The 26,712-nt window shown below is 36.5% G+C and overlaps 1 protein-coding gene across 1 annotated transcript in view; it reads right to left on the reverse strand.

Moving 5' to 3' along the window:
* Positions 1 to 26,712, reverse strand: part of LOC103271845 (protein FAM19A2) — a 132,189-nt gene that overhangs the window by 7,143 nt on the left and 98,334 nt on the right. Inside the window, exons 2-3 of the mRNA XM_008069343.2 lie at positions 12,703 to 12,855; positions 11,288 to 11,416 (exon numbers count right to left, since the gene is read on the reverse strand). Coding sequence (XP_008067534.2) covers positions 11,288 to 11,416; positions 12,703 to 12,855 — 282 coding nt within the window. The remainder of the gene's footprint in view (positions 1 to 11,287; positions 11,417 to 12,702; positions 12,856 to 26,712) is intronic.

The raw sequence follows: 26,712 nt of genomic DNA on the forward strand, positions 1-26,712 counted from the left end.
CGCCGCAGCCCAGCAGGTCGAGGCTGTGGTGGCCGGGAGGGGCCACTGCACTCCAGTCTGAGTGACAGAGTGAGACTCCAACTCAAAAAAAATAAATAAATAAAAATAAAAATAAAAGGAAATAGTAAGCAGAACCTCAACAAAACAAGCCTTTACTGATTTGGGACTAATCCTGCTATAAGCCATGGAAAAGCCAACATTGCTACTTAATAGGAACAAAATGCCAATGTACTGAACCACGGAGCCAAAAGTATAATCCACAGTTCAATAACTCATTTTAATAAGTTCAATATTAGACATCATAATAAATGGAATTATCTGGTTTACTATAAAATATAAATATTTTTGTTTCTTTGTTTTAATTTGGCAATGAGTTTTATATCTTAGGTCACATTTCAACTAAATGACTGGTTTTGCTATAACTAATATACATTATGCTAAGATTTTAAAGTATTTTCTAAACTCAAGATATTAAAAATGTGATATTAAAACCCTATTATAGGGTTCCGATATTCTTATTTGCTGGTGAGAATTATTTTCATATGTTCTCACTCATAAGCGGACCCTTAACATTTACCATAATACTATAAGGAAGGGATTGGCAGTAGTGGGACACTGCCAGGGTGGGGGTGGGGGTGAGGCACAACATCCATAATGGTACTTGACCTCAGAGCGGGCAAAGTGAGGACCAAAGGAAGGCCCAAACTTTACCTGCATGATGCCCACTTGTATACCTCATCCTGAATTATACTCCACATCTTAAAAAAAAAAAAAAAAAAGGATGGTTTCTAATGAACCCTTCCATTATTGCGTATGCATGAAAAAAAAGTTTTGCAATTTAATTAGAATTCCTGTTGTGACTCAAATTTTTATACACAGTCTCTCACCTTTTTCTTGTGTGTGTGTGTGTTTACTTTAATAGTTTAAAAGTCCAATTCAAGAGGTGTAATTCAGTGCTCGATTTATCTCTATGAATAGTTCATCCATAGGAAGTCTAGTTGAGAAAGTTTTCATCAGATTTTTTTTTTTATGGTAGTACAATATTAGATGGAAAGGTGGCAAACAATTCAGTTCAAGTTTGACATGACAGGACATAATCTTTTGATTGCGTTTAGTCACTGTATACTAAAGAGACAAATTATACATAAATTGCCCTTGAATGGCATCACAATCTGTTATCTAGGAGTTTTAGAAGTGTTATGGACCATGCAATATTAAACTTCCAACATTCACCCGTGGCACTTGTACAAACCTCTCCCCCACCACTCCTATCCATGACGATGATTTACTACTGACTTTTAATCCGATTGACTGTGAACTCTTGGACAGCAAAGCATCATGATATTTAAAAAATTTGAATCCCTGGAGTCTAGCACAAGGGTCTGGCACACAGCCACACAGCAGACATTCAATTTATCTTTCATGGAGTGAATGAATGAATGAATGAATGAACAAACAGATGAGCCTCCCTTAAACAGAGTTTGCTAATCCTGCTATAAAAAGATTCACATGCACTCTTATTTTTAAATTGTTTCTAACAGTGCATTCTGTTTTAAGCGGATGTATATTCTGCAGTGTTGACAGTGTGCTACCAGTGATACCATCCAATTAGCAAGCATGTTTTAAAATTACAATAGAACTTTATTTGTTCATCTCGTGGATAAAGTTCATTCACTGGATAATGAACTACCAGTATTTCTTGCAAATTTCAGATTCAGAAAGAGACTTAAAGTCACGTAATCTGTCTGTAGGTTCCATATCTTTGTTGTATCAATTGAAAGCTTTGGTTCCCAGGAACTAACTCTCTCTCTCTCTCTCAATCTCTTTCTCTCTCTCTCTCTCTCTCTGTGTGTGTGTGTGTGTGTGTGTGTGTGTGTGTGTTCCCCAAGCTCTGCTCTATCTTGGTTTTCCTCCTGTATCTGTCTACACTTGTTGTGCCTTAGTGGGCGTCTTCTTCTACATTAACTACTAAAATGTCTTTGATGCTCTTCATTTTCTACACAATCCTCTTGAGGGAACTTTCCTAATTAATTATTTCAATACCATCTCAGGAATCATGATTCCTAGATTCCTATTTTGATCTCTAAGTCTATATATCAAATTATCTACTAGATATCTCCACCTTATTCATCCTTTATCAATTACTGTCTTCAAATAAATCAAGTCAGAAATATTTGAGAAATACATGATTCTAGAATTTTTCTTTCACTAGTTTTTTATATTCAATTAATTACTGAGTTCTATCAATTTCCAAATATATTATCACTTTCCTGTATTATATCTTATATCCCCCTCAATTCTATTGACCCACAGATTTTTTTAGTATAAATCAGACCCTCTTTACCTTAAGTTCTTCAATGACTTACCACTGCTTAGAGGATAAAATCCAAATATTTTGGCAAGGCATTTAAAAGCCCACCGTGACACAGACAGCCTTTCATGACTTTCTTCCCTAGGATTCATCAAAACTCACTTCCCCTCACAAACATTTAAGTTACCCTATGAGTTGGTTTCAATGTCATGAGCAAGACATGATCTTCTATTTCTCCATGTCTTTCCAGAAGCTGGGTTTTGTTGTTGTTCATTTCAATAAATTGACCTTCTCAACTCTGTGAATTTCTGATCATCCTTTGAATCATAAGATCATGCCATCCAAAAATGAGGAATTTGATATTTCTCAAGGCAGCCCATTCAGTATCATCTAAAATTGACACCAAGAAAGTTATTCCTTGGCCTTAGCTGTAAATCCTTGTCATCTCACAGAACAAGCTTGAATGTTTTTATTTTGCATGCTGTATATTCAAATAATTTAAAACATGTTACTCCTAGTGCTTATGTTCTCCAAGGTAAATATCCATAAAGTCCTTTATGTAAGCCTTTTCTTTTCTATCCCAATTAAAGTTGGTGTCCAGAACTTTCTTGGGTACCCCCAGATGAGGTCTGATCATTATAGAGTAAAGCTCAACTCTGCCTTTTATATTAGACACACCTCACAAACAAGTCCCTACCACTCAGAGGTAAATTGGTCCTGAATGGCCCAGCAGGGAACTCGTACTCTGAACTCATGTGGAAATTTTGTTCCATTTCTCAGCTATATCTTCACCCCGCTCTCTAGAGAAAGAAAATAAAATTAAATCTGAAATCATTGATTAAGAGATTTACATTCCACAGGAAATGTGTAAGGAACAGGAGAGGGAATGAGTCATGGGGGGAAACTATACAAGAGAGATTACTCGTATTTTTTTTTAAATAGGAGTTTGGCATTCACCATAGGAAAGACAGCACAGGCGCAGAGAGCCATAGTATGGTTCCTTGAACATACTTTCATTCTCCAAGTTCTATGAGGTGCTATTCTTCTTTTATTAAGGCATTCCAGATAACCCAAACCAGGAAAGTGTTGCTCCTTCCAGGTATAACCGTTAAACAAATATCGAGCTCTTAGTGTTAAAAACAAAATCCTGACAGAACTGCAGCCATCAGCTCTCAGGTAAGACACAGAGATAGTGCCCTTAACACTGAATTCACAGGACAGAAGCAGTAACCCAAAGATGTTCCTCATAGCTGCTGATGAAAAAAAGAAAGACAAGAGCATCTTACTATAAATAATTTTAAAATTTTACTTAACTAAATCAAATGTAACTAAAATGTGAAGCATCAGAAAAGGGACTATTTGTGTCTAATAATTCAGAAAATAAAAATATCAATATTTTGAAGAAAGAGAGACATTCTATGGAACCAAACTAGGTTCTATTGCAATGTGTGAACATCTACAATTAACTATAATTTTGTAAGCACCATATTCAAAGTAATATCTACAAACTTGGCTCAAATATTGTAGAGGCATCTAAATCATATAGAAACACCACAACACTTGTATATCACCCATTACTCATTTTAATTACAAAAATATATTTTGGGAATAGAACCTGATGACATAGTTTTGCATTAATTTCCAATAACTCTCTAAACAAATACCAAGGCAGAGACACTCTTGGCCCTATTAAATTACAGTTAAATAAGTAAACAGTTCTGAAATTTAAACCACCAGGTTTAAAATGTTACTTTTATTAGTACTACATCTTGGACCCCAAAACTTAATATCCTACCTACCTTGAATTAAGTATTCTAATTGAGGAAGAATTTTACCTTCAATATATTTGTCCATTGCTGTCTACATCATTTTATTATAAACGTATCATTTTAGTGATGATATGCTTCCACGAGTGTTTTGTTTCTAATCTCCATGTCATTTGAGATGCTAAATCTTATCTGATATGGATTTCAGTCATTCAGTGTCTGCATTTCTCATTACTGTAGTAAAAAAGTCCCCCTGCTCTTCTTAAGAAATGTCAAATTCAAATTCACGGTGTTATACCATATTCAGTTTTTCAATTTAAATGCCTAGAATTAGTGAATAGTAATATAAAGCATAAAACATGCTCTACCCATTGTGTTATTGTGGTCTCCATCTTACCTAATGGCAACTCCCTCATTCTATTTGCTTAGGACAAAGGTTTCAGTTGGTTGTGACATGCCACATGTTGCTTTTCTAACCCGAACTCTACAACCTGCCCTGGTTCACACCACTCCGGCCATGAGCATCATTTGCCTAGCACAGCTCCCGTCTCAGGTATTTTGTATTCTTCCCTCTACTTAGAAAGTTTCTCCTTCAGATAGTCACACGGCTCATCCTTCACCTCCAAGACATCCATCAAATATGCAAACTCCTTTGCTCAGCACTCTCTATTTCCCTTTCCTGGCTTTTCTTTGTTTCCATGCACCTATTCCCATCTCACATACTATATTATATATATATATGTATATATATCTTTATTTTTTTGTCTCCTTTCATGTGGTAGGCAGGATTCTAGAGGTGTTCTCCCAAGATTTCTAACCCTTGATCATTCAAACAAGTACTGCAGTAAAGGGACTTTGCAGATACAATTAAGCTTACTAGTCAGCAGACCTTAAAGGAGGGAGACTATCCTGGACTGTCTTGGTGGACCCATTATGAATACCTGAACCCCAAATAGCACAAGAAAAAGGCAGAAGAGTCTGTCAGAGATGTGGTAGAAGAGGAAGCCAGAGGAAAGTTGGGAGAAAAGGGAGATCAGAGAGCTTCAAAGCATGAGAAGGACTCACTATGCTACTGCTGGCTAGAGGTGGGGGAGGAAACACCACACATAAGCAGGAGGTAGCCACGATTCCTAATGACAGCCACAAAGGAAACAGACATCTCAGTCCTACAAGGCACCACGTTCTGACAATAACCTGAATGAGCTTGGAAGTGGATGCTCCTCCAAATCCCCAGAGAGAAACGCAACCCTGTTGCAAAAAGGTGAGGCATATCCTTGATTTCAGGCTTGGAAAACCCAGAACTGAGCCAGGCTGACCTACAGGTAATTAACAGATGTCATATTCAGTCACTAAACGTGTGGTAATTTGCTATGACAGCAATAGAAAACTAATACACCCTCTTAGAATATAGACCCTATGAGCACAGGGATTCTCATCTGTTTTCATTTGTTTTGTTTTCAGGACTGTCCAGAACTTAGAACAAGCTATGACAATAGTAGACAATTAAGATTTTATGAATGAATATATGTAACATACATATTCTTCTCCCTGAAATGTATATTTTACAAAGTCTTATGAAATTTTTACTCTGAAAATGTTGCATTAGAATATTTAAAATTAAAACCTGGAAGGAAGATTGATTCAAAAAATCAATATCAGTAGTTCGTACCTCTACAAGTTAGCAATGGCTGTCAGCTTCATGGAGTAGACACAGGAAACACTCAAATATCACTTCCTAAAGCAGTGTTTTTCAAAGTACAAATGGGAGCATATTAATTAGCAGTCGATAAAAATCCATGTAAAGAGTTGAGATCATCGGAAAGAAGGAGAGAAAAAGAAAGGAGGAAAGGAAGAAGAGAGGGAGGGAGGGAAAAAAGGGAGGGAGGGAAGAAGGAAACAAAATCAAAATATCTGAGTGCAACTTTAAGGTTCATTTCATATGCATGAGTTTGTGTTGAGTGTGTGGTGGATCACTGTATAAAACAAATTTCTTGCTATGAGTACCATAAAAATAATTCGAAACCACAGCCCTAAAGGTCATTAAGCTCTGTGCTGTGGACCAGAGTGCAATTTAGGGCCTGACTGGAGGTGAGATGAAGACAAAAATGAATGGGGACGTGCTTGTTAAGAAAGGACAGATCAGGGAAGAACCACATCATCTTAAACCTGTGCTTAAGTTTCCAAGGCAAAAGAGAGCATTATGACTGAAGAATTCATACAAATTGTACCTCCTTGAGGCAAGGGAATGAACTTTTTTCCTTTTGCAGTGTTCTTTCTTTGCCTTGGGTCTGAAATCGCAACCCTGAACCCCAGTATGAAATCCAGTACTTTCTGGAAGAGGACAACTTGGGGCTTCCATCAGCAAAGCATCATAAGATACTATTTCTTTTCTCCCTTACAGTGAAAGGATTAAAACCTAATAATACTTACCTATCCTCTGAGTTTAGCCAGTTATTAGTGTCATATAAATTTAAGTGGAAAGGAAGTTAGAAATATCCTTGCCACATGGAATCAAGGAATAAGTGTTGGGTAGGGGAACTTGAGATTTAATCTCACCCAATATTCTCATTTTCTTGGAGATGAAGAAGCCAAACTAAAGGCTTATGCGGTGTTATTATTATAACAATTCTGTTGACTTCCATTTGCCACTGATTCCAAAGTTCATTGTCAATGGACTTCATATGGATAAAGAAAAGAATAACTGTACACAATTCACTCCTTAACTTAATGCCATACTCTTTGTGGACCAGGATCATGTCATACATCTCTGTACTCCCCTCAAAATCTACTGTGGTTGGATAAACGAAATAAGATAATACCTGTACCCAGCAGAGTGCCCGCCACACAAGAAGAGCTAAGTCAATGCTTCTCTGTTTTTTGTTGTTTTGACTGCAATAGGAGCAGTGTTATTATATAATGCTATGCATAGGAAATTCTTAGTATCTGTTTATTTCTATTGCACTATACAATGAAATAAAAATCATAATATATGCCCTTAAAAATTCATTTATATTTGAAGGGACATTAAAAAATTCTGGAGTTCTTATCTGCTTAAGGCACTTTAAACATTTGAATAAAGATGAAATAATTCCAATTAGCTAAAAATTACTCAGAATGTTTCTTCTCAAGCATATGAAAAGCCAACAGACCTGAAATTTTTGATTCACAAAGAGGATCTTTCTAATGACAATACAGAGTATTGTATAATATGAAATTAAGCTCATTTTTCCTTAGGTAAGAGGTAAACATAAAAACTACAATGACTACTGTAATCTGGAGTTTGGTGCCCATAACAGCATGCAAGAGCTGTGAATCCTAAAAGCAGAATATTATTTCCTTTAGATCTTCCATATAGAAAGAATATCAAAACACTAAAAGGAATGAATCACAGTCTGTTTTTTAATGATGATTCCAACAATGCTAAAGATTTTTTTTCTAACATCTTACAAGCTTTACAGCACCTTTCCCCTCTGCTACTTTTGTATTGTATAATTAGCATATAATTATGTGCTCTTTCACACTGGAAAGACTATTCTTTTATTAATGACTCTTTGAAAAGTTCGTTACTATTTATCTTTGAAAGTGAGTTTAAAATCGAAAGGCTTATATGGCTTCTCCTTTCTTACTTTTAAACTTAGGAGATCTTAAAAGTGATACAAGAGATGGTTACGGATTTCACAAACAGTCATAACTTTTTCGCCTTTAGAATGAGAAATAGGGTTGGAGAAACAAATGTCGCATTCTCCATTCTCTCCAAATTACATGTTTGATGTTTTGAAAAACATGCAGAAAACAAAATACTGAAGTTCCAAAAATGGCTTCCTATTCTTTGTCACGTTTCTCCTTGTTAGACCAATAGAGAATGGATCAGAACAAAAAAGCTTCCTGAATCCAACACAAATACAAAAGAAGAATATAATTCACAATTGTCGTAAATACAGTGCAGATTCCAAATTACTCTTAAAAGGAGAAGTTCACTCACCCCTTGGTAATTTGTCAGTTCTGGAAGGTACCACTCATCTCTGCTGAGGACATGCAAGCCTTGTTGCTGTTATTGACTGACCGCTTTTTTTTTTCTAACATTAGGCGTATCCGGGTCCCCCAGGTTGGATATAGGCAAATTATAAGGGAAGGTGTACATTTCTGCACATTTTAATCATTTCTCAAGCCATTTTGCTTGCAGTGATAATCCAGTAAGATCAACATATCGTGCATAAGAAACACAAATCACTTTTAGCTGAGAGCAGTTCTTGAGTTACTTTGTAGCCTGTCCCTACATAACTTCTGGATTTTCCGTGAATGCCCGGGACCTGCCAAATCAGGGCTCCAGTGACTTCTTGGCTCATGGTGGGCACAGCCATCTTATTTAAGACAGGCAATAATACCAATTATTAAAATAATGACCCGGGTTTGTTTTTCATCATATTGCTGCTATTCATGCCTGGCAGAAACTACTTCTGTCCAACACTTCTGCTGTGGGAAAAGTAATATTGTGCCCAGTGCCCAGAGCTATTTTAAGAATTTTTCTTATCCCCTGCAGTTTTTGCACTCTTCCAGTGGGGATGGTAGAGCAATAATAACCTGATGACCTTGAAAATGGTTGCTTCTGTGGCATCAGGATAATTTGCCCAAATTGTTCCGTGAGCCAAACATAATGGCACATTTTTGCCTCACCATTTGGAATGCCATGATGTTCCTTTAGTTGAAAATGTCTAAGTAGCTGCATTTTCATAAGCAACATTTTTTTCTTGTGATAAAAAAGGATAATAATTTACTTTGATGGTACTTAAGAAGCTCCTTTTTTCAAGTCTTCTTCTCTTATACATGATGATTTTTCTTTTTTTAAATGGGACTCAGAGACTGTTAGAATTGAAAGCGATCTTAAAAGTAATTTAATCCAAACACCTACTGTTGCATGAATCCTCTCTACGATGTCTTAAATGAGGCCCTCCATTACCAGCTGTTCTTCAGGGCAAAAGAGATGAAAGAAAAATAGAAAGTGCTATCCCCTACATGTAGGATCATGTCTCACAAGCTAAAAAAACTATAGGATTTAAATGTGGTTTTCCTACTGGTGAGTTCTCAGGCTCTTATCCATCTTGTTTCATCACGTTAGGGAGAATTTGTGAAGCAGAGACTCAATTTTAAGTTTGGATCATTGAAAATATAGCCAACAGGCCAACAGGGAGTGAAACAGCACTTTTAAAAAAATTTTGTTTTGGTGAGGATTTAGATTGCATGGTCTTGACCTTTTCATTTCAATGATCCAGAAAGTTAAAGATATTTTTAAAGGTCGACCTCATATGAAAAGAACTATAGGAAACCTTGATCACTAAATTACTTAAGAATAAGTTAAATTACCTAGTATAAAATACTGGTTAAGATATTAGGTTTGGGAACAAGACTGTGTTTTTAGCCCTGGCTTCCTAATTAATTAGCTATATTTCTTTGGGAAGTCACTTCGTTTTTTGAAGTTTGGGTTTACTCATCTGTAAAAAGAAGATATTACCTTCTTCACTGGGCTATTAAGGGAATTTAGTGAGCTAATTCGTGTAAAGCATTTTTGTCCAGTATATGGTATATGTTTTAAGTATACAATAAAATGTTATCTTCCCTTGCCTGCTGAAATAATAAAAACATTGAATTTGGTTGTAGAGAGCTCACAATTTTTAAAAATTGGTTTCAGAATATAAAACATTTGGAGAATTTCCATAAACCCTAGTTTTGAACTGAGAATTGAAAGTGTTAGGTAAATATTTTCATGATATAAATAGTTTATAAGAAAATTTTATATTGTCAGAATGTTTTTAATAAGTTAATATGGATTATATCGTGTGCTAACTCACTGAATAATATAGTTACTCTAACTAATTGATCATGTGCTAAACAGATTTTGGAAAGATATGCCAACAGGTTAGAGTCAAGAATGATTTCACAAAATTTTATACTTTTATTTTTATTTTTATTTTTTGAGTTGGATTCTCATTCTTGACACCCAGGTTGGAATGCAGTGGCACTCTCATGGTCACCGCAGTCTCAACCTGCTGGGCTTAGGCAATCCTTCCACCTCAGCCTTCCAAGTAGCCAGAACTACAGATGCACGCCACCACACCCGGCTAGTTTTTGTGATTTATTGTAGTGACGAGGTCTCATCAAGTCGCCCAGGCTGGTCTCGAACCCCTGGGCTCAGACAATCCTCTCGCCTCAGCCTCCCAAAGTGCTGAGATTATAGGCTGAACCACTGTGCCCAGCCCAAAATATGTTTTCACTAGTGCTACTTGAAACAGTCACTTCTGTGTATGCCTGACCAGTCAACGCATTAAAGATATTACTTGGCAGGCTGAATTATATATCCAGATGAGATTATAAAATAATCCTCTTGAATGCATCCAGAGAAGGTTTAAAAAACATGCTACATCAAATAATGTCATAATTAGCTGATTTCTAATTTTATGTTACTTTTTGTAAAACATCCTTTCACTCCATTATTAGTCTGTTATATTCATCATTTATTCAATTGCAATCAATAGTCTGCTTACCCTCAAATAAAAAAAATTAATAATTCTGCTAGTCCACAATATCTATATCTATGTAGCTAATTAGGAAATCAAAGAATAAAGCTTTTTTTTTTAACTTCTCTCCCAACCCCCAGAGGTCAGTCATGGCAAAGCTGAAATGTGTCTTAAAGTATTCTTTTTATATTGACCCTGAGATTCTGAAATTCTTCTATAGTAGCCCATTACAATGACTGTAAACCTTTAGAAAACGATTTAACAATTCAGAAATCAGGGAGATAAAAATAATTACTTTCATAAAACTGAAAGAACTTTAATTAGAAATTTTATTAAGAGTAATATATAAAATATTTTTTCTGAATTTATTCAGATTACCAAAAGAATAAGGGATTGGGGTCACCTTCCCAGAATTTAACATGCATTCTCAGTGGGAAGAGGGGAGTTCATTCTCAGTATCTCATGAAGGAACAAACTGTGTTTATTTATGAGATAACATGACAGCTGATGGTAATCTAAAGAACATGCTATTCTGACTGAAATAAAAATGTCCTATGAAAACAATGAACTATGAGAAAAAAACATTCTAAGTCTAACTATACTCTCTTGTCCCACAACCACCACTTACAGTGGCTACTGCGCATGCACAATTCTCATTTAATTCAGAGACATTTTGCTACCCCAAGCTAGCTGTCCACTTACCCTAGTTGTTTTCACTTTATTCCCAGAGGAACAGCTCCATCCTTTCCGATCCGGAAGAACTTTACATTCCTCTCCCTCTAGACATGGCTGCATATGGCACCACCATTTCTGTTCCACAATTGAAGCTACAGGGGAGAGAAAAATCGACTCAATGTTTCTATTTGTGACTGTTAGTTCTCTGGGTTCATATTTAAAAGGGAACGAAAGTCATTGATTTTTTTTTAATTCAAAAAGACCAAACCTTTCGAGATTTTCTCACTAAAAGAAATTTTATTTTTAATTTTTAAAAAAATTGCGATGAGGACATTTAACATGAGATCAACCCTCTTATCACATTACTAAGTGTACAATGCAGTATTGTTAACCATAGGCATGATGTCGAAGAACTTTTCAAGTAACAAAGTTAGTTCATAGAAACTAATATATTAAAAAGAAACTATGTGAATGTATGTATGCACTTTTATATAAACATGTATGAAATCAGACCCGTAACCAGTTTAGAGTCAATATTTTATAATCAATATAATATTTCCCATGAGCGAGTAGGCTGAAAATCAGAAGGGTGTTTGTTGAAGTTAACACATTTTTTTTAAACTGCGAGCTGTAACCTCATCACAAGGAATATGCCACATTAAGGTGAATATTTAACGAGTTACTATTCATGGTAACATCAATTAAATAGACCTATACAAAGATTTATATTCTGCTGTGGTTAGGTGAACCCTCAAAAAAAGAAATTAATATTTTGATGGATCATAAAAATGGATAATTTATGTGAATTCTATTTATAATTAACTATTTATTCATATATACAGCATTGACTTTTTAGTCTTAAGAATATTCAGGGGTTTAAGAAGCAAAACCATAAAATCATTCATTTGGTCTCTCCTTTCTTGATTAAGAAATACATACCCCCACTCCACCATCCGCCAGGAAATCAACATTTCATAGTCTCAAAATAAGAAGCACACTGATTTTATGGAACTTAATGCCTTTTGTGCCAGAACTCTTAAAGAATTTTAGATTTCAAAATGCCCCCTCCCTCCTTGAACAATGATCATAATACTATAAGAAAGGGATTGGCAGTAGTGGGAAACTACCAGGGGAGGAGGGGTGGGATTGGCAGTTGAGGGAAACTGCTAGGGGAGGGAGAGGCACACCTCATCAACAAGGGTACCTGCATAATCAACCTTTCTATACCTAACCTTGAATTGTACCCCACATCTTTAAAATTTAAAAAAAAAATTTTTAAATAAACAAAAGAAAATGTCCCCTCCCAATAATCTAATTTAAACCATGTGATTTACAGTGTGGTCCCACAGGATGGATCCTATCAATAGCATTGTAGTGGGGTTCCCATGCTAAGCAGTCCCAACTCTGCCATCACACAGAGCAACAGAAGGAGTCTTACCATCCACACAAGACGGGGCTGCACGTGTGGTGCCTGCCACCTGCCCAGGGAAGCAGGAGCACTTGACCGTTTGTGACCGTTCTTCTATCTTGTTCTTATTACAGCATCTGTGGAGTGCCACCACCTCGCAAGTTCCCGTTTTAACATGGTGAGCTGCACAAACAGAAACAAATGATAAGACAATATTGAGAAAACTTTGGACACATTCCCCCTCTTTTCTAATTAGAAATACATTAAGTATAGCTCTATAAGGGACCCACCATGCGTGAAACTAGAAATACAACGATGCTAACTTCATAATGCAGATTTGATTTCTTTTCTAAATTTAGTGGGAACATTTCTGTCAGTAAATGCTTGGTGAGGCAGGAACACTTACTGGCTAGATTAGAATGAGCTGTTAAAGCAGTCTGATATAGTGGCAATACGTGGAACCTTCAAAGATATATTTATGTGTGACTTTTTTATGCAATTAAAGTTCCACGTGTTAATCAAAGTAAAGTAAACCTTTGGTCAAGGTGCTCTGCAGTGGGACCGATGCCAGCCCCATCCTCCAAGTCAGTGGGCACTGATAAAGTGATGTTCTTCTGGAAAAGTGTGAGGACCAGGCAGGGAACGGTCTCCCGAGAAATGGGAGACAGAGGGTGGGTACCCACCTCCTACATATTCTTCTGCCCAGTTTCCCTGGAAATGAATTCATCAGGTGATTCTCAAAGTTGCCACCACTTTCCTGGAAGTTTCAATCAGTCCCAGAACCCAGAATCACTCCTTACAATTCTGCCTGAGAGGACAACTGTATCAAAATGGTACCCTGAACTTGCATCAACTTTTATATCTGGCAGCCAACTGCCTAAAAACCCAATCCAATAAACTGTCAGGCTTTCACACCCATCTGTCAACATCAAAATAAGGCTACTGAGCATTTGGGGTTAATGAACATTTGGGGCCTCACTTATCACATTGTATTAGGATTCCAGCTTGTCTTCACTGCTGATTTGTTCAGCATTTCTTATTCCGAATATCAACTCTACTGTGAAATGATAAAACAAAAGCTTTACCTGCTAACATTAAGAGCAGCTTAAAGTCAAATATTTGTTGAAAGATTATGCTTTCAGGAATTTCAGAATTATTATTGATATGTAACAGTAATTTATACAGAAATGTAGGAGATCTTAGGCTGTTCAATGGTATAAACATATTGAAACACTGCACATGACATCAGCACATCACGAATTTATATCCTTCTTTTTCTTGGAGATGAGAGGAGCTGTGTGTAGTAACTCAGTTTAGATAGAAAGTTTAGATTTTTCTAACAGAAAGCAAATCACACATATCATCCACCTCTTACTCCTTCACATGAGACCAAGAAACTCAGGTGTAACATACAGCTTTGACATGTAATCCTCAACAGAACTTTCAAGAGGCAGATGCAATTTCCAAGGTCACAAAGATTTTTCTGCCACTGTGGATACAAATGGAGATGTTCTCCGTGTTTGATTCAAACACAAATCTATCTCTACGAAAGCTAAAAAGGAGAAGAAAAAAAAAGCCTGACTTATGTTCCTATCTCTTGTGCTCTGGGAAATATTTTCTCAGCTAAAAATGGGTCAGTTTGCTTTAATTTACCAGATGCTTTCTATTATATTATAAATGTTACTATTCGACCTTCTATACTCTACTTCAATTAGCAAATCTTAAATGAGTGAAGACCACACACCAAGCATGGTTCGAAGTACAGAAGATACAGCAATAAATAAGAGGACAGATTTCCTCTGCCCTCAGAGAGCTTATATTCCCGAGGAGAAAACAAATAATTAGCACCCAAGTGAATGATTCAGACAACATAAAATCTTTTTAACTCCTTGAAGAAAATACAATAACATGTTGAGAGTAATTGAATAGGAAGGGAATGCACATTTTTTCAAGAGTCTCAGAGAAGGTGTCTCTGAGGAGGTAACCTGAATGATGAGAAGGAAGCTTCTACTATGAAGATCTAAGAAAGGAATTGCAGACAGAAAGTGCAGTAAATGACAAGGCCCTAGGATAATGAAAAGTATGGTGTGTTCCCAGTACGGTATGACCACCAGTGTGGCTGAACAATAGAGAGGCTGAGGGAAATGTGTTAGAAATGTGAGTAGATCATGTAAGAGCTGGAATGCTGCAGTGAGACTGGATTTTATTCTCCTTGCAAGGGAATGCCTTTGAGTGGAAACAGCATCATCTCATCTATGTTTGAGAAGTGTACTCAACCTGCTCTTCAGAGATTGGACTGAAGAAGATAAGAGTGGAGACGAGTTATGAGGAGGTTATAGAAGTCTTGGTGATCAAGAATGGACCTTAGACTAGACAAACAGCAGGAGCGATGGGAGATATAGCAGCTTAGGGATATTTCAGTGGGGAGTTGGGTTGATTTACCAATGGATTGAAGGTGGGCTGTGAAGGAAAGAGAACTCAAAGATTACTCCTAAGTTTTTTTAATTTTCAAGTCAAAAACATTTTTATTGTAATTACATTTTTTTTTTGAGTCAGAGTCAAACTCTGTCTCACAGGATTGAGCAATTAGAATTTGGTAGTTCTAATAGATAGAGAAGATCTGGGAAAGAGGAATTTGGCAAAAGATGGATGAAGTTAGAATGCCTGTACTTCTGTTGGGGTCATTTTAACCATGAGATCCTTACAAGACACCCAAGTAGAGATGTAAAGCAGGCAGCAACATTTATGAAACAAAACTTAGGGAAGAGATTTGGACTATGGAGACAGACACAAGAGATCTAAGCCTGTAGATGATATATAAAGCCATCAACTGAACAGGATTACCATGAAAAAGTTGTCAATAGAGAAGGAAGAAGGAAAAGAACAGGCCAGAATCTAGATCTGGAATGGGGGTGACAGGCAGAAGATGAATAAGGAGCACCACAGGTGGTAAAAGAAAAAGAATGTGAGTGTGAAAGAATGAAGAAACAGAAGACCAAAGAATAAAATGTTTTAAAAGGGAGGGATTGATCAACCATGACAAATGCTACTGAAAGGTTCAATTAAAAGAAGAAAGATCTAGGCACGGTAGCTCATGCCTGAAATCCCAGCAATTTGGGAGGCAAAAGCTAGAGGATTGCATGTTTTCAGGGGTTCGAGACCAGCATGGGCAACTTGGTACGATATTGTCTCGACAACAAATAAAAAATTAGCCAGGCATGGTGGTATGTACCTGTGGTTCCAGCTACTTGGAAGACTGAGGCGGAAGAATCACCTGAGCCCAACAGGTTAAAGCTACGGTGCCCAAGAGATTGCCTCTGCACTCCAGTTGGGGTGATAAAGTGAGACTCCAACTCAAAAACAAAAAGAAGAAAAATAATTATCCATCAAAAAGTAATACTGCATCTGACAGAAGCCTAACATCCAGGACATATAAGGAATTCAAACAAATTGAAAGGAAAAAAAGAAACATCCCCATTAAAAAGTGGGCAAAGGCATGAACAGATACTTCTCAAAGGAAGACATACAAGCAGCCAACAAACACATGAGAAGATGTTCAGCCTCACTAATCATCAGAGAAGTAGAAATCAAAACTAATGAGATGCCATCTAATTCCAGTAAGGATGGAATTAAGTCAAAAAACAATAGATGCTGGAGAACAATCGGTGTGGAGAAAATGGAACGCTTCTATACTGTTGGTGAGAATGTAAGGTAGTTCAACCTTTGTGGAAAGCAGTGGGGAGAGTTCTTAAAGAATTGAAATTTGAGCTTCGATATGATCCAGCAATCCTTCTTCTGGGAGTATGCCCAGAGGAACATAAATCACTCTACATAAAAGACACCTGCTTACACACATTTATCATAGCACTTTTCACAATAGCAGAAACATGGAACCAACCCAGATGCCCACTTAAAGTGGACTGGACAAAGAAAATGTGGTATATATATACATGATGGAATACTATGCAGCCATAAAGAAAAACAAAATCATGGACTTCTATTGGCCATGTTTGGTATGTCAGAGCTCTAGTGAGAAAGTGCTCTTTTGTTTTTTGGAAGAGAAAAAGACCAAACAGTACAATGGAAAGAAAGCTAAAGTAGTAGCTGCATGGGGGAAGAGAGCTATGTCCTTCTTCGGAGAACATGATGCTAAATGCTAGGATATTAATGATCAAGGTGCCCAGAAAGAGCAAGTGATAATCCGACAGATGCAGGGTGGTCCTGCCCTGTGCTTTCTCTTCGCTTGTATGAACAAAACATACAAATATATAGGTTGAGTTCCGGTGAGAAAGGAAATTTTGTGAACATTTCTCTTAGCCATTGTTCTTTTTAAAAATGAAGGTGTAAAGTTTTCTGTAAAGAAGAGAGGAGGGATAGTTAACCTTTTAAAAATAGAATGGATGATAGATACAGATAGCTAAATAGATAAAAATAGATTAGGTAGACAGTAGATAGATAGATGAACAGACTAGACAGATAGATAATCTTGTGGCCAAAGAATCTGAAAAAGAAATAAGAAAAATATCAACAGTTTAATTTTTTATATTCTGCTAAATATTCCAAGAGAAGTAGGATACTTCAAAGAAGGAAATAAACCTAGCAGAATTTAAGCACAGTATATATATACATATATATATATACACACATATATATGCATATATACATATATGCTCACACACTCATGCATACACACATATATATTTCTTATATGTCCACTGTATATCTTAACTTCTTATTACAATTACCAAATTCTCGTAGATAAAGACTAATTTTTCACGTGAACTGCTCAGTATGTGGTACGTGTTTAATAAATGGTAAACAAGCAATTTAAGAAGGTAAAACTAATTCCTGTGGCTTTTCTTTAAAAGGTTAATGAGACGGTAGGAAATTCAAGCAGTTACTAGAATTCTCTACACGGATTCAGAGAGAGCTGATGATAAACTAACCTAATTAAATATTAGGGCTTTCCAAATTAACAAAATAGACTTCACAGAAGATCAGTCAGCATCATATTAAAATGATGCAAGACCTCCTGGAGTAGATTTAAATGAGAAAGAACAAACAAACCATTTTCTTCATGTCATAACTCCCAAGTCACCAAAAAAGGAGGAAAAAAATTCTAATATTTTTTCTCCATAGATATGATGCATAAACACAGTGTTCTCGCCTACATTTTGGTGAAATGACAACAGAGACATATAGGTTTCATTAACTTCTCATGAAATAAGGATACCAAATCTTATACAGCTCTAATTGTTGCCGCATTTAAGCAATAGGACCTTTGGCTTTACAGTGCCTGCAGAAGCATGGCCTTCAGGAGTTGCCTTTTAAATCATATCTTAGATTCCTGAATATTTTGTACAGCTACTGTGACTAGTATATTTTGGCATGAAGTTCCATAGCATTTTGCCAAAACCCTTGTTTTCGACTACTTTTTTATGTACTGTAAGAAATGTCTCCATAGGGAAAAAAAATCAAATTAAATGGCACTATATTTGTACATATGCATCAATTTTTAAACTTAAATATATAATGAGTAATATTCAATGTATCTCAAATATATAATGGTCACGTAGATTCATCACCTGTAAGCCAATCATAAATACATAAATATAAAAAATGGTTCACAGTAGAATAATGTTTATACATCTCCTTCCCCTTGAGTAGTGGTTGTGGGCCTTAGGTAAATCAGAGCACAAAGCTATACATATCACACTCAACAAGTAAAAATAATTTATATACTCTGTAAATTATTTATGAAGTAATGATAATTGCTAACATTTACTGATTATTTACTGTAAGGTGAGCATTATTTCATTTTATCAACACAACAGCCATTGAGGAGGAAACTATAATTATCTCCAATTTACAGATGAATAAACTGAGACAGAGAAACATTAATTAAGATGCCTATGTTAAAATTGCCAGTAAGAGACTAAATTAGAGATGAGAATTCAGAAAGTTTGCTTCCAGAAGTCGTGATCTTAGCCATTTTCTTAACATGCCTTTCCATGGAGTTCTACACACTTATAACAAATTACAATTCCAGATGACATGAAGGAATGGAGTAAGTGTATCACTGTATTCACAGGTAACCTTGGTACCCTTGAAAAGCCCTGGCCCTGGTCCTGAGCCCAAGTCTAGCTTGACCCATACTATACTTGAGTAACCATTAAGCAAATTCCTTCATTTTCCAAAAAAATGGTTTGTTGGATCTCTAAAGTGGCTCCCTAGAATTCTTATGAAAGTCAAATGAGATAATCTGTGTGAAACTGCTTTGAAATTATATAACATGACTTAAATGTTAGTTCTTTTTATATTTAATTAGTGAAATTAATGAACATCAAAATGATGCAACACGCATATAAAGCTACAAAGAGACGGCTGATAGGGAAAGTTGTCTCCATTTTAAAGAAGTTCTCATTTCATGTCTAAAAAAATCTATCTATATACTTAATTGTGTTGACATGAGATGTATATTAAAAAATCAATCTGATGCCTAAAGCTACAGAAGAGAGTAAATTTAGCAGCAAGTTGCGAATTTGTTCCTACTTGGTTTCTTTTCCATTAGATTTCAGCTCTTATTTGTATTCTGATTTATCTCATTGATTCTGAAATTTTGTTTGTCTCCATGTACTCCTATTTAATAGTTTTCCCTAGCCTGACTACCACCCCGAAGAGTGTGTATTACACCTTCTAAGCAGTAATAAAGCATCACCTCCATGCACCAACAGGCACCTGAAATACAAGCTAGTTAGTGGATTTGGGTTGCTGTAAATCACTCTGAGTGGAAAAAAATGTGCTGAAACAAAAACTCTTTGAGACAGCTAATTTCTCCCTTTAATTCATTAGAATGAAAAATAGGGCATATTTTTAGATTTTCATGCTGAAGCAATCTAATTAAAATAAATGGTCATTTTAATAACTCAACGAAAATTCACAAGTTTCCATAATCTATGAAGTCAGGGTGATCAGGGAAGAAACAGTCAAGTGCCAATAGCATGCTTATAAATTCTGTTTTTTAAAACTGCTCACTTTTATACGGAAAAAATAAAACAAAATTGTTGGAGGAAAAAGATTATCATTAAAGAAAGAGATAATGATCATAAAATTTCCATTTATCAGTCTGGTTTCTAATAACAAAAGCAAATTCTCAACCAGAAGATGTTCCCTTGTCTCTTTTAACAGAAAGAGGCCGAACAGAGGAAAATTCACTGCTGGGATAAATTTTAGATTCATTCCCCCTCAACACAATCATGAACATCTTCAAAATCCACATTTTAAGTGAGAGCTGATATTGAGAAAGGTGAGCCAAAAAAAAAAGATGGTCCCTTTGTAAGCGGCCTGTCCTGAAAAAGAGGTACTGGACCAATCAAATTCATCTCTCTGGAAATGTGAACTAAAAGCCATAGAATTGCTACAAGGAAATGGACATCAAAAGGTCATCTGGCATGAGGAACCACGTGACTCGTGGCAAGCTTTGCATATGTCTCCCAGTGATGTGGGATAGGACTCAGAGGAAGAAGTCAGTAAAGGAATTAAGCAAAGGAGCAAACAGAGGAAAGAAAAAAAGGAGCATGGCCCCGAGAGCTGACTTGGTGTCTGGCCTTCCTGAGATCTTCCTGAAATTTTTCCTGAATTTCTGAAAACATTTTATATGTAGGTTTCAGTGAACCCCTTTTTTCCTAAGGTGACTTGATTATGTCTCTGTTCTTTCACCCAAAATGTACTCCCTATATTCTTTCTCTCTTATTTTTGGTAATTAATTAACGATAGCTAATTATCAGTCAGAAGCATTTTTCATTTTCATTTTTAAGAGGAAAAGACTAATTCCCACTTTCAAAGTAGGATCCAGGAAGTTTCCAGGATCCAACAGCACGCTTCCTTCATTTACTTCATAGTGAAAAATTGGCATTTCAAATGATGACCTTAAGGTCATCTAAAAATACAGCAAGCGGAAAATAGTCCATTATAGATAGGTAAGGTAGATCAATCGATCAATAGATAGAGGTAGGTGATATACATATAATTGTGTTTCATGGCAAGAGTTAAAAATCACATTTTCTGTTTAATCTTAAATTATGCAAAAAAAGTAAAGAATTAGAACATCCCCAATTCCCAAGCACTGTAAGAGTCACACTATTCTTTTATGATGAATAACACTCTTGTGAGTGTTCTTAGGAAGGAATGCACTGCAATCCGAGTTCTTCTTGAGGGAAATGACACAATAAGTAGAAAGAACAGTGAAAGGGCAGATTAGGGATTGGGACCCTGGTGCGTGGTGCTTTGTCTCTGAAGAGTGAGACTTTGAGTAAGTCATTTAGGTCTCTGGGTTTCTTTGTTTGCAAAATAAAGAAATTTGACTAAATTTAGAGTTAATTTAGATGTCAAGGTTCCTTCTAACTCAAAAGTTCTATAAATTTATAAAAGGAACAAGTTTAATTATAATGAATATCATCTACTAGACCTATCAGAAAATGAAGAGTAACACTTCATTTCGTCACTGAACTTAGTGAGAAACTAAGAAGAAATATTATGAAATTTGTATTTTGTATATTTTTAAATCTATATGAATCCATGAATCTTAACATGGTGTAATAGTCACAATTCAATTTGTACCCTCACATTTCTATATGTGCAAACAGTTTGCCTGATTAGTGTCATTAGTGTCAATTCCACAATAAAGATCAAGTTCAAAAGGTAAATATAGCCAAGTGAATTGACTGAAGATTCTGAAGTCAGATGGTCTAGGTTCGAGTCTGAGCTTTAAAAGAAAATGACTTCTAGTCATCAATCCCCCTTTTTCTTTCCTCCTGGGCTCACAACTAGACTTTACTTTCCAGTCTCTCTTGCAATTAGGTGTGGGCAGTGACACAGGATGTGGACAGAAGGCCAGGCTTATAAAAACCTCTCATGCCACCAGCCATTCTCTCTCTTTCCTTTTCAGATAGAGGTCAGTGCAGGAGTGACCTTGGACATCATGTGTAGAAGATAGCAGAGCTACCATAAGCCTGGGCCCCTGAATGACTATGTGGAAGAGATACCCATCCCCTGCCACCAACTAGATTTCTCATGTGCAATAACTAGACTTAGACTATGTTAAGCCAATGATTTTGAGGTATAACCGCTACAGTGGCAAGCATTAGCTGAACCAATATGTAATAATTCTTCTATTCATGGACCTAGGATGGAATTGAGTATAGCCCAAGTGCTTCTTAAGGAAAATGCACAGGAAGTAGAAAGAGCAGAGAACAGATGTTATTTCAGAAAAGTATTTCATCTCTCTAAGCATCAGCTCCTCATCTGTAAAGCAAAGTTACTATATTACCTACCATTAAAGGATATTAAAGAGGGTTAATTGAGTCAACCTTCATAACAATGCCATACCTAGTAAAGAGCAAGTGTTTACTATAGTTATTATGGAGGCTAAAAAGATCTAAATCAAGCCCCTGAATCTATTTATATAATGCAGATATCTAAGAGAGAAACATAGACTTTTTTAGAGACTTAAGGAACAATGAGATAAAATCCAACCCTGTCATTTTATGAAAAGGAATTGATGGTAAGAAAATATGATCCTCATTCAAAATCACAGAGCTAGAAAGAAGAAGATACGTAATTAGAACTCAGCTCTCTTAATTTCTAGTCAGTCCAACGTCACTTCCATATCTTACCCTTCCTCCTCATCTCTCTGGTCACCACATCCCTTTAATACTGCCTCCTGCATACTTTCTTAATTTCTCTTTCTTTCCTACAACTTCGCCTCTACTGACTTCCCTGAGGCATCTTTTCCTTGCATAATCACAAGAACCCCTGACTGGTTTCCCTACTTGCTAGCTTGTTTCCCTACAGACACACAAACGCACACATACTACCACAGTATAGAACAGTTTTTGGCTCTTTCTCTTTTACAGAATAATTCAAACTCTAAGCACAGAACAAGCATCCTGACATCAGTCCATTTCTGACTTCTCCAGCCTCACTTTTCTGGGCACACTTGTTGCATCCTATACATAAACTGTTTTCAGGATCTTATACACAGCAAGTCTTCATATCTCTATGTCTTTGCCTAAGCCATGCCACTCTATCTTGAACCCTTGTCCCCTTTTTAGCTCCATCTTTCAAGATTTGGAACATCACAATCCCTACCCTGTGAAGTTGTTTTGGTTTTTGTTTGTTGCTGTTTTTGAGTTGTAGTCTCACTCCATCACCCAAGCTGGAATGCAGTGGCACTCTCATGGCCACCCCAGCATCAATCTGCTGGGCTCAAACGATCTTTCAGCCTCAGCCTTCCGGGTAGCCGGAACTACAGGCGCACACTAACATGCCCAGCTAATTTTTTGATTTATTGTAGAGATGAGGTCTCACCAAGTTGCCCAGGCTGGTTTAGAACACATGGGCTCAGGCAATCCTCTGGCTTTGGCCTCCCAAAGTGCTGAAACTACAGGCTTGAGCCAAGGCACTTGGCCATGAAGTTGTTAATTAGCCTCTCAGGTAGAAAGAACCACTCTCTCCTGATTAACATCTTCTTACTTATTTCCATAACACCTGTAACAGTCTTCTGTATTTACTTTTTATACCTTGTTTCCTCCTACTAAATTTTGAGGCTCAAATATATGATTTTTCATCTATGAAACCACAGCCTGAGGTGGAGTTTGAGAACCATAATATAAAATGAATATGCTTCACAAATAAATGGTTTAATACAAGGGTGCTCAAAAGAAAAAAAAAACAGTGAATTTAATAATTTTTCCAGTCCAGGCTTAGGTTAAGCTTATGTAGAGGACAGACTCACTCCCTGCCGCCAACTGGATTCCACAAAGGAAATTATAAAAACACTGGATCTTGCTTCTTTGTGAATATATGTGTGTATGTGTGCTTAATTTTGTTCTAATGGAGAGCCAAGTTGGGTTTTAGAAGAGATTTACTCAATAAATCCTGGTAGGAGGTCGGCAGTTCTGGCTTCTCTATCTTGTACTGATAATAAACCAATGGTTTAATCTGGCAACCAGTTAATCTCACTAAGTCATCATTTATCATCTGTAAAATAAATAAGTTGGTCACATACGATTATATAGCATTTAATATCGTGTAGTAAGGATAAAATGTGACATCAGCTAAAAGTACTTGTATATTAACAGAATAAACTTCCTACATATCCAGTGAAAGACTGCTCATCAGAGAAGCAATGTAGCATTAAACTCTGACCCAGAAGATCTTGATTTTGGTTCCATATTGGTCAGGACAAATCTTTGAGAAGGCACGTCACATATTGGGACTTCAGTATCTTCAGTTGCAAAAATTAAAAGGATCAAAAAGGTTTTTCTTCTAGTCTAAAAATGTATTGTATAGTGTGCTGTGTACAGATTTAGATGGAGAGAGACAACAAGGCCATTTAACTTTAGGAAGTGATTATTCCCTGAGAGAAGGATGGACTTTTGCTATTTCCTATATCTAATTTTGCAGATTCATAATTCCATACTCTTCTGTAGTCTAAGAGGTTTTTTTTTTAACATATGGGGTGTTCTTTGAAGCCAGCGAGAGCCCTACAAACAGAAGAAATTGGTATTATTCAAGGATGAGCAAAATCTTTGCCTTCCAACTACAATCCAACAAAATCTTTTCTCACACATGGAGGGTTTGCTTTGTTCCTAGTGATTGACATGAAAAGCAAATTTAGGTTATCTTTCCTCTACACTTCAGCAATTTCAATAAGGAATATCCGGGTTCTGAGTGTCACTCTAGATCAAAAGGATATAAGTCCTTAGTCAAATTATTAAGGAGGACTAGATAGGTTTGTGTGTTTTTTTAGTTTTTAAAAGAAAAAAATGCTAGTAGCGCTTTGAAAATTTATATTCTGTACTATCCACTTACTGAGTAAGGATTTTACACTGTCATATCAATTAAGCTTTTTGTTTGTTGCTGTTGATATCTTCTGAAAATGTCCTCTTAAAAAATGACCTTAGAATTAACTTCTGACGTGGATATCAAAATAAAATAGAGAAGCAGTGAAGTGTATTAGGAGAACCATTGGATGGCACATGAAAAAATCTGCACTCTCCTTTGAACTCTACTAGTAACTAACCACGAGATCACTGCCAACTCATTCACACACTGAAGATTCACTCAGCACCGATTAAGTGCCAGGCTTTGTGCTATCTCCTGGGAGTGTAAAGCCGAGGAAAATTGTATCTCTGCTTTCAAGAAGCCTAGAAGGCCGTAGAAGGAGAGAGACAGGCACACAAAAAGTAAAATAAATAATCCATGAAAGAAATAAGTGATAAACTGGACTTCATCAAAATTAAAAATTCCTCATCTGCAAAAGAAACTGTCAAGAGAATGAAAAGACAAGTCACAGACTAGGAGAAAATACTTGTAAAAGAGGTATCAGATAAAGGACTGTTATCCAATATATACGAAGAAGTCTTAAAACTCAACAATAAGAATATAAACAATTCAATTTTTTTATTATAAAGATGTGGGGTACAATTCAGGGTTAGGTCTACAAATGCTGATTATGCCAGTCCCTTGTTGATGAGGTGTGCCCCTCCATCCCTTAGCAGTTTCCCTCAACTGCCAATCCTGTCCCCTCCCCCCCGCAAAGTTTTCCACTACTTATAGTACTTATCCCTTTCTTATAGTATTATAATTGTTCAAGGTCCAATTCAATTTTCAAAATGAGCCAAACACCTTAGCATACACTTCACCAAAGAAGATGAAAAGATAACAAATAAGCATAGGAAAAGATGTTCCATATCATCTGTCATCAGGGGAATGTAAACTAAAACAAAGAGATACCACTATACACCCCTTAGAATGGCCCAAATCTAGAACACCAAACACTGGTGAGGATGTGAAGCAACAAGAACCCTCACTCTTTACGGAAGGGAATGTATAATGGAACAGTCACTCTGAAAGACAGTCTGACAGCTTCTTAAAAACTAAACATACTCTTATGATATGATCCAGCAGTCATGCTCCTTGGCATTTACCCAAAGCAGTTGAACATTTATATTCACACAAGAACCTGCACATGGACGTTTATAACAGCTCTATTCATAACTGCTAAGACTTAGAAACAACCAAGATATTCTTTCTACAAATGAATGAATAAATAAACTATGGCACACTCAGACAATGGGATAGTATCCAAGTTAAAAACAAATAAGCTTTTAAGCCATGAAAAAACATGGAAAAAACTTGAGGACATATTACTAAGTGAAAGAAACCCAAGCTGAAAAGTCCCACATACTGTATGATTCCAACTATAGATTACTCTGGAAAGGCAAAACTATGAAGACGTAAAAGATCAGTGGTTGCCAGAGGTTATGGGAGAGGGAGGGAAGAACAGGCAGAGCACAGAGAATTTTAGGACAGTGAAAACACTATAATGGTGGGTGCATGTTGTTACACATTTTTCTAAACCCATAGAACGTACATCAAGACTAAGCCCTGATACATACTGACTTTGGGTGATGATGATGCGTCAATGTAGGGGTAAGGGATGAGTCTCCATACCTTCCTCTTGATTTTGCTGTGATAAATCTGCTCTTAAAAAGTACAGTGTCAAAAACCAAAAAGTCAAGTAAAATAAAGTAATAAAGCAGTCATGATGAAAATAGTCGGAGTATACTAAGATGGAGAGGAGGAGGAGTTCTTTCCCCTCATTGAGGACCAGGCATGAGAAGGAGGATAGGATGAATTATTATTCACAAAGATGATGCTTAATCTGGGTTTTGTGAGCTACCTGAAAATTTGCAAAGTCACATCAGTAACACTGGCCTCATTTAGTTGGTTGATTTGAACTAGAGGATTTCTATGCTACCTCCTGTTTTTAAAATTTTGCTCAAGCCTGTAAACCCAGCACTTTGGGTGGCCGAGGCAAGAGGATTCTCTGAGCCCAGGAGTTCAAGACCAGCCTGGGCAACTTGGCAAGACCTCATTTCTACAATAAATCAAGAAAATTAGCTGGGCATGGTAGCATGCGCCTGTAATTCCAGCTACTTGGAAGGCTGAGGAGGAAGGATCGCTTGAGCCTAG

The sequence above is a fragment of the Carlito syrichta genome, unplaced genomic scaffold (assembly GCF_000164805.1).
Source record: "Carlito syrichta isolate Samal-C Ts95f unplaced genomic scaffold, Tarsius_syrichta-2.0.1 Scaffold311940, whole genome shotgun sequence".
NCBI lineage: Eukaryota > Metazoa > Chordata > Mammalia > Primates > Tarsiidae > Carlito > Carlito syrichta.